Source organism: Berghia stephanieae, chromosome 6, assembly GCF_034508935.2.
Source record: "Berghia stephanieae isolate SIO BIC M18660-M18661 chromosome 6, UCSD_Bste_1.3, whole genome shotgun sequence".
Taxonomy (NCBI): domain Eukaryota; kingdom Metazoa; phylum Mollusca; class Gastropoda; order Nudibranchia; family Aeolidiidae; genus Berghia; species Berghia stephanieae.
In genome coordinates, this window is record NC_088365.1 from 32808841 (window position 1) to 32818840 (window position 10000).

The following is a 10000-nucleotide window of genomic DNA, read 5'->3' on the forward strand; positions in this document are numbered from 1 at the left end:
GCCAAGATGAGGTTCGTTTAAATCGATCAATACTATAAAGGACGAGTTTTCTGGTCAAATTTTCAGATACGAATTTTTCCAGAGTACAGTAGTTAACTGGTGAAATGGACCATAATAATTAATTGCTTGTTACCCTTTGGAACAAAGCATTGGTTCTTTCTTACACATGCTGGATCCCTATTTGATGGATTAATTGAATGAAATAAATTTCAACTTTAAGTATAAAACTACACTTCAGAGAATATTATCTATTTTCATCACTATTCCATTACTTTTTCAGACTATATGACCAAATATGGATTGGAATTAATGATAGAGAAAAAGAGGGGCACTGGAAGGACAACCAAGGGAATGAATTGAGTTGGACTAACTGGAATCGCGGTAATATGGTTAATTCCGGTATTATGAGCAATTTTAGTGGATTTTACGTTATATAATATTTTTTTTTCATTGTTAATGAAAATAAAAAATGAAAAGTGGGTCAGGAATTCTTTACCTCTGACCTTCCAATCTCTACCTGGTCAACGAATGATGGTACAACATTGTAAACGAATAGAATAAAGACGATACCGAAGATTGTTCTTACCAGCGGTGTAACTAAGGAAAATGTGACATGGGGTTGTTCAAAAACATTTGTGGCCCATCGACTCAACAAGGTTTTATGTTGCTGTAAACCATATGGTGACAATTGAATTGACGTCTAATTGATTATATTGTGGTCAAATTTCTATTATTTGTTAAGGAAAAAGAATGACATTTCTTGAGAAGAAATTTTATAAAAATATAACATTTTGTGATTGTGATCTCTTTGATTTTGAATTTTAAAATTGTTTCTCGTATCTACCGTTAACCGAGAATGTTTATTGTACCATTCTTGAAGAAAAAACTGCTTTTGCTAACCATTCATGGGTTGATATGGACCTTATCTCTTGATCTTTAATTTGCCATTGAATGATCCTAAAAACGATAACCAATGAAATGGAGTGTTCAACGCGATTCATAATAAAAACGAATATCGGTCTAAGAAACTATAGTGACTTTATTTTACCTCCAAAATAATAATAATTATTAAAAATAAGCCAACACGATCAAATTTAACAAAGAAAGGAATCTTATTAAAAGAACAACGGTTTAACTATGAAACATTAAAGGTGAAATGATAAAAGAAACAATATATTATGAGATGAATTGTCTTAACAATAACCTGTGCAATTAGCTATCATTCGCAAACATACATTAGACCCTTTACCCTCCCCGTCCCTTCATAATTCCAAAAGCACACACACGCACACGGACACACACACATACACACAAACACACACACACACACACACACACACACACACACAAATATTTATCCTTTCTTTAAAAAATATAGCATTGTGGAGAACATTATGCTTATTTGAGTCAATGAAAAAAATGGTACGGCGCACAACTCTACTGAAAGATTTGAAAATTAGAAATGTATTTTTTTACAGATAGATCAACAGATAACTTGATTTCCTTTTATAATTTAAAGTCAGTTTGAAAGTTCGTTGAGTCAAACAAATATCATAAAATACGTACCGACGACACTAACACTCTCAAAAACAACCAATCTGGACACTGTAAAAAGTTGTCAGTTTTGCGTTTTTACGCAAATCGTTGCATTCGAAATAATGTATTCACTTAATTACTTTACGGAATTCAGATCTACGCTAAGTTTTCAACAGTTTTCATCTATTTATGACATCAAGTATTATTATTGCCCCTATGATGCTTTCAGTGTGATGGTTTTGGGTGGATAATACCCAGGTTTAATTTCTTTGGTAATAAATTAAAAAATAATAATAATAATCTAAAAAATCGAAATTTAAAACCAGAAAATAGAAGTGGCATTGAAGGTAAAATATCAGGTTTTAGAAAGACCTTATTAAATGTTATGAACAGTCAGGTGGCTCCGTAGCGCAGTGGATAAGCTGTCAGACTCTAACCTTGAAAGTACTGGGTTCAATCCCATTGTGGACATTTAAGAAAAAAAGTTTACTTTATTAAGAAAGACATCATTTTTGTTGTTATAGTTACTGGACATATATTTAAAACCTTAAATTAATCTATTATTATTATTATTATTATTATTATTATTATTATTATTATTATTATTATTATCATTATATTTTTTTAAAAAATCAACATCGGTACCATTCAATGTGTTATCGTCCTGCATGTACAAACGTCGATTGTTATCATTTTATAATATTTTATCATTATCATCAATTTATTCGTTTACCGCGTCTTTGTCATTTTATTGGGTTTTTTTTCTTCTTCCTCTTCTTTTGTTGTTGTTTTTCAAAAACTTCCTGTCCCATCATTGTTTATGTCTATTTACCTTATCTACGCCATTCACACTACACATCTGTCATTCGTCCTTAGTGTCTTATTCGTCGTGTTTTGTTGACAAAGGGGAAATCAGAAACGCCCACAGTATGTCTTCGTCTATTAAATTGAGGCTTACAATTCAACACGTATCGTTATTTTTTCTATCGAGCTTCAATCAGCAACATTTTCATTAATCAACCAGCACGGCCAACGGAGGTGCATAAAAACGGTGCGTTTTTTGTACACCTCCAGTGGAGGTGCATAAAAACGGTGCGTTTCTGTACTCCTCCAAGGGAGGTGCATAAAAACGCCACCAAACATGATCACCAGAGTACTGTAATGTAAGATAAATTCTCGATCCCAGGATCGTCTTTCAACTCTGCTCACGTCTGCTACTTCAGGTTTATTTTAGCAGTTGATTTTCTTACCACAACCTGTTTTCACACACGGACAACTGTATGTTGCTGTGTCACGGGTCAGAGGCTATAGTGGCTCACACTTAATGTTGGGCCACACAGAAAAATCAACAGAGGATGTACCAAGTTACACAGACAACGTTGTTTACCAATCTGCCCTCATTAAATGATGGTGGGTACAATATCGAATGAAAATCGTTCTTTCCCCGCGAAATTGCGGGCTTCTTACTAGTATATATATATATATATATATATATATATATATATATATATATATATATATATAAACATATATAAACATTTCAAGAATAATTATTATTGTTTAACTTCTACAGTACTGTTTAGTGTCACTAGGACAATCTACACTTCCCGTAGATTGTCCCAGTGACATGAAACAGTACTGTAGAAGTTAAACAATAATAAGTATTCTTGAAATGTTTATAAATAACTCCTTATATCAAAAAGTTGAGCACTATTATTTCATGGTTTTTGTTTTAATAATTTATATGTGAATATATATACATGGTGGTAAATATTACAATAATTATCCCTCCATTGTTACATGTCGAGCACTATTCGTACCATACTTGTATCTAACACGATTCAATATATATATATATATATATATATATATATATATATATATATATATATATTTACATATATTTAAATATTTATAATTTATTAAAATTTATTTGTTATAATTTACTACACAGGGACTCCACCCCGTGATCATGGTGACGACTGTGCCTATATGAAACTAAATGGCAAATGGTATGATGATTCCTGTGACGAGGAGTATGGAATTGTATGCGAAGTTCCACCAATCCCAGGTAGCCTTTCTTAACTTTCTCTTTGCCGACCATTTTCATGAGGTTTTCCAATATATCATACGAAACCAACAAAAAATTCGATTTTTTTAACACTCCAAGTCAGTACAATTAGTACAAAGTCAGTAGCAATTAGTACAAAGTCAGTAGCAATTAGTACAAAGGCAGTAGCAATTAGTACATTATATTCATTATGTTGTGCAGCAAAACAAACTTTGGATCACAGCATCAATTTCTCATAAATATGACAAAGATTTTTTTTCTATTATGTGATGCACAAAACAAATCTGAAAAGAAAGATGTTAATTGCATCGTGAGGATTTTCACCTAGTTGGTAAGGAGAGGGTTAAATGCCGAGGGTCATTATAAAATGTAACCAATCCAATCGTCTCAAAAAGGTATTATTTCAAGATGGAATAAGGAACAATAATAGCGTGATGCTAAAAAAACTGGTTCCAATCTCATTGGAAGTATAACACCACTTTTCCGGAGTACTGAATACATGCCTTGTGTAATCGATCTTCTGGTTTCGCAGTGATGGTATCTTATTATCTGGCCTAAGTAAATGCTGGTCGTCAATACAAACCATCCACCCTCCATCTTTTACGTCCCGTTATCCTAAGAATCAGCCAATACAACCTGCTACTAAAATAGTTATGCCACCTTTTGATTCAATATGCAACCTATTCATTATTAGTCCCTCGACAGACTGGTTACATACAAACTTCCAATTAGTTTGGAACCGGAAAAGTAGAAGATGTGACGTCACGACTTCTCTGCCTTATTTAAATGGAACTTGAAACTGAACTTCTAAAATTTCAATTAAAAGTAAATGCTTTGATTGAAGAAAGTGATTTGTTTCTCATTCTCCAAACAACTGAAATCTCCAAATTCTTACTGTTTTGATTTTAACCAATGAATTGCCTTCTGTAGAAAAACACGTATTTAAAAGTTTGGCCAGGACAACTCACCCTTCAAATATCGATCGATTTAATTGACCTAATCTTGGCAAAAACTCTCAAACCTGGGACTTCCGTGAAGTCGTGATGTCACATTTTCCTCTCTACCGGTTCTAAACCTTTTTTTTTTGATACAACAATTATAGAAGGTATACAAATAATAATGATTAATTACTATAAATTGGCTTGTTATGTCCTAGGTGTAAGAATGGATGTCAGTTTTAAAATTATCATAGCCTAAGAAACGTTGGTATGTTGTTATTTTTGAATTAATTTTCATTTAAAATCACACGAACAAATAATATAAAATTGATAGTAAAATACGCTTTTAAAAATGAAATCATTAAAGTATAGCTTTGAGAAGATAACATAGTTAATATAAGAGTTAAAGTAAGATGTGATGCCATAGTTTGTTTTCAATATTCTATTTTTCCACTCAAACATAAGGTATATTATCGATTTTTTCTTAGGAATAACTCTTTAATGTTCGTTATTTATAAATTATAATATTGCTTTGTTTCATACTGCATTTTTGAGTGGTTGTTTGTTTGAGTGAAAGTTGTCACGTTGCTGTTAAGCGCTTTGAGCTTGTTGAGATACGGGGTAATGCTTGTCATTTCAGTTGTTGACTGTGTGGACGTTTTAGGAGACAGATGTCACGGGCTTTTAAAAGAAAGACCCTCTTTTTGTGAGGATTTACCAAAATTTGCCGATAAATATTGTCGTCAAACATGTCGTATCTGCTCGGATCAGAATACAAGTAAGTTGTTTGTAACTGGCTTTGCAATAATCTTTTAAAACTTATCTTACCTTCATGTTTTTTGGTCCATTTTTTGCTAATCTATTTTGAATTATAATAGCTACGGAATAGATAGATGTGTGCTGTTTCCTTGTTTAGTTTAAAAGAATAGTCAAAAAATAAATTGAGCTTGAGCTTTTATATAGCGCAATATCCACTAAACGTGCTCAAAGTGTCTCATCATTAATACGTATCATGTAGAACGAGACCTGACGCCTTTTAGGCGATATTTCATTTTTTCAGACAGAGACAACGCTGTTAACGGCCATGTACTCAATTTACACCGGAGTACGGTTAGGGAATGTGAGTAAAGATCCTTTTCTGTGCGCCGAACAAGTCTCGAACCCAGGATCCGAAAGCAAGTGTCATACCACAAGACCAGGCTATTAAGAAACACTAAACAAATCAAAACAAAACAACAAACCATTCCACATGTTCCCCGTTTTCAGATCCACATTACCTCTCCTTTCAACTATCTGGTCTAGAGGTATGACACTCGCCTTCGGATCAGAAGGTCCAGATTCAAGTCCCGCTGTGAGCGACACATAACTTATTCCTTGGAAAAGAGTCTTTACTCACATTGTCTCGCGTTGTATCTGTCGGCAAAAATTGTAATACCGCATAATAAATAAGCGTCCTGTCTCGCCCTACATGTCGGCCTGGGACCCTTTATAAAGAGATTTAAGGCACGTATGGTGGATAATACTCTATATAAATGCTCACCTTTTTTTAAAATTCGACTAATGAAATAAAACAAAGTTAAAGACATGGAACTTGCTCTAATATTATTGTTTCTTTGGGTGTTCAATATTAACCAGTTCACTGCCTTACTTTGGAAAAACACGTATTTTTTTAATGGCCCGAAACCTCGTCCTTCAAAAAGCGTTTGATTTAAATCACCCTTATCTTGAGAAAAACTCTCAAACCTGGGACTTCTGTGGACGTCTTAGGTTTTAAAGATTTTGCCAAGATTATGGTCAATTTAATCGATCGACATTAGAAGGACAAGTTTTCTAGCCAATTTTTAAAATTCGTTTTTTTTTAGTACGGCAGTCAGCTAGTTAAACACTGTCTCGCTCCCTCCTCCTCCTCTTCCTCCTCCTCCTCCTCCTCTTTTTCACCTCCTCCTCCTCCTCCTCCTCTTTTTCACCTCTTTCTCTTCCATAATTATCGCCTTTCTGATTTTTAAAACATCGTTTTGTCAATCTCCTGCTTTTTATCCTTGTTCATCCAATACTACTTTCTTTCTTCCTATCTTGTTACTCTATGCTATAGAGCAGAGCGGTGGGTGCTACTTTCATTTTCTTGTTGTTCTTTTTCTTTTTCATAACTTTTAACATGTTATTCAATATTCTATACTGAATCTTATTCTTTTCCATGGAATTTATTTTTTTTCAATTTAATCTTAATTCATATTATTTTTTGTGTATAGTTATTTCTAATTCTTATATTTCTATGGGCAGCGCGGCTCAGCGTTATGGTCTTTGCTTCGTACTCGAAAGGTAGCAAGTTCGACTACCCACCACGCTATGTTGTCTTGAACAGATCACTTAGCCCTAGCTCACTTTGCGGCACTGCACTGCGGCTGACCCCTGGGTTATTCCTGTCTTCCCTTGGAATAGACCCTAAAGAAAAAATATTATTATTATTATTATTATTATTATTATTATTATTATTATTATTATTATTATTATTATTATTGTTTATCTATAATAGAATGCTCTGTGAAGAACTCGAACCAAAACGTACTTACTCTGACTACCGAGCACACCATATCTGTAGGCGAGATGGTAAGTTACCGCTGTGAAAGATTCACCTATCCAACCAAAGGAGATAAACAACAGGCCTGCTTGCCTAATGGAAAGCTTACTGGAGAACCTCTTCAATGCGAAGGTAAGCAGTTGGGCTGTAGGGGCCTGGATCATCTTTTTTTTTAACAGACTTTTGTGGGGATCCCGAAAGCTCAGTTGATAGAGCATTCGCTTCACATTCAGAGGGATTGAGATAGACCCCGGGTGCCGTTAAAGTTTTTTTTTTTTTCAAAACTTGTGATACGGAAGTATTAACTAGTTACTCTTGAGAAACACGTATTTAAACACTTGGCCAGAAAACTCGTCCTTCAAAAATCGACTGATTTAAATTACTCTTATCTTGACCAAAAAATAAAAAAAAAAATAAATAAAATTAAAAAAAAAAGAAGAAAATATTAAAAAACAAAACAAAACAAAAACCAACAACAAAAACAAAAACAAAGAGAAAAAAAACAACAAAAAATAACCCCAACAAAACCCAACAATTTCTCAAACCTGGACCTCGCGAGGAGAACCCGCTATATTTGCGGAGAAATAAAGTCTACCACGAACAAGGACTCGTCTATTTTAATTCTATACAATGGTATTTTGGGAATTAACACAAATCGAGATGAATCTTTTGAGTCATCAACGATCAACATCGATCCGGTCTGTAGGTTCGCGCAAATAAATCTGATAATAGAGCGGCCAGATGGCGATTCCCAACGCCAAATGACCTATCATTATGGGACCATCATTATTCTCTTAGCCGATTGTGTAAATAATCATAATTTGAGTCAGCGGGTGATAGCAATAACCACGCCTTGGAGAATACATCATTGCCTAGAGTATCGCCACTGCGCAATGCTAACGGTGAATATATATATATATATATATATATATATATATATATATATATATATATTATATATATTAATATATATTTAACATGTAATATATAAAGGCAATATAAATATTAGTAAATAATCTAAAGAAAGCTAATTAAATTGACAAATTTAAATAGTATTAAATCTAATCTAATTTTTTAACTTTTTGGGGTAAAGATATAATTTGAAATGCTAAATCGCCGTACTTTTTTATTAGATAGATCGAGGATTACAATTTAAAACTATTATCATTTTTTTTTACAAAAAAGAGAGGCAACTCTTTAATTGTCTAGTGAAATCAGTGACCGGTTTTGTTTTGCTTATGGAAATTTCGCAGTATTTGCGGAGAAATAAAGGCTAAATAAAAATAATACGAACAGGCACTCGTCTATTCTAATTATTATACCACTGTATTGTGGAAGTTAACATAGATCGAGACGAATCTTTTGAGCCATCAACAATCAGTCGGTCTAGAAGAGTGGACAGGTGGCGATTACAACGCTGTTTACGGCCATGTACTCATTTTTCACCTGAGTACGGGGCGAGAATGTGAGTAAAGAGCATTTTCCAAGTACTCAATTATACGCTGAGCAAGGCTCGAACCCAGGACCTTCCGATCCGACAGCGAGTGTCATACCACTAGACCAAATAGTCGCAACTATAATCTTTATAAACTTTAACTTTAAAATCCTTTTATGGCATCTGGTTTTCCATACCGTTTTTAGGCGTTCTGTCTTTTGTGGTCATGTGATCTTTGTTCCGTTAGAATATACTGTAGATTATTTTGATTCATCTAAACTTTTGTTTGTTGAGACAGAATGCCCTGTGGGATTCAAGGTGATCAATAATGCTTGTCACGGTTTATTGGGAGGCAAAATTCTCTCATTTGATGATGCAATAAAGGAATGTGCACAGTTGGATGGATTTGTCGCCATGCCAAAAAGCCAACAAGAAAATGATGCCATCAGCTCCCTGGGGTAAGACATTAGAATGCAAGGGTAAGGCAGAGGCAACGATATAAATAATATATAGTGATTATTGACATCTTTAAATAAAAAGTCCCAGGTTTCAACAGAGTTTTGCCAAGATGATAGTTATTTTAATTGATCGATATTTGAAGGAATTATTTTTCCGGCCAATTTATTTTAGATATGTACATTCCAAAGTACTGGCCTCTGGTTAAAGACGTATGGCTTATCTGGTTTATGCCCGGTGCTACAGATTTTATACGCATCTTTTCAGGTAACATCTATCTAATAGTCAAATCGACAAACACACATGGCAGAAAGATGACATTTGGGACAGGAAATAAATATATTTCTTCATTTTTATGCCATCCCGTTTCTTTCCTGAGGCGTCTAATCTTATGATAGCTATAATTCAGATTGATAGCATAACGCAGGATATCACAACACCTGGGAATCGATCACTCATTGATAAAATCAAATTTCCTATCTTTCCAGATCATTGTTATATTTATTTGCGTACTACAAAATTACGTAACAAAACCAGACAAGTCCATTTATTGGTATTATAAATATTAAATACATATTTTTAAAAAAATAAACAAAACCTAAATAAAAGGCTAATTAAAAGAAAACAAAACTCTCTCAAATTAATTCAGGATATTGTTCAAACAATAGCAATATTTTAAGAAGATGAAGGAAAAATAAAATATTCATACGTTTGTGTTTAGATATAATATTTGTCAAGAAATATACGTTCACCCGCATTGTTTACTGTTGGGCGACCATTTTAAAGGCGTTGCTCGGGGAGTTCAGCATGAACTGGCATTATTGTGCACTAGTGTAATGTGATTAACATTTTTATTGATGCAACAGAGTAGGTCAAAGATTATGGATTGGCGCCACTGACGATAAAGATGAAGGAACTTTCTTGTGGCAGGATGGCTCTGCTGTCTCCTGGTCGAAATGGGCTACAAGTAATAATAATGAAATCTT

At 33.7% G+C, this 10000-nt stretch overlaps 1 protein-coding gene across 1 annotated transcript in view; it reads left to right on the forward strand.

The window, feature by feature from the left end:
- The window catches only part of LOC144974896 (uncharacterized), a 38183-nt gene that overhangs the window by 13595 nt on the left and 14588 nt on the right, over window positions 1–10000 (forward strand). The window contains exons 11-16 of the mRNA XM_078918363.1: window positions 281–381; window positions 3491–3607; window positions 5186–5323; window positions 7079–7255; window positions 8857–9016; window positions 9881–9981. Coding sequence (XP_078774489.1) covers window positions 281–381; window positions 3491–3607; window positions 5186–5323; window positions 7079–7255; window positions 8857–9016; window positions 9881–9981 — 794 coding nt within the window. The remainder of the gene's footprint in view (window positions 1–280; window positions 382–3490; window positions 3608–5185; window positions 5324–7078; window positions 7256–8856; window positions 9017–9880; window positions 9982–10000) is intronic.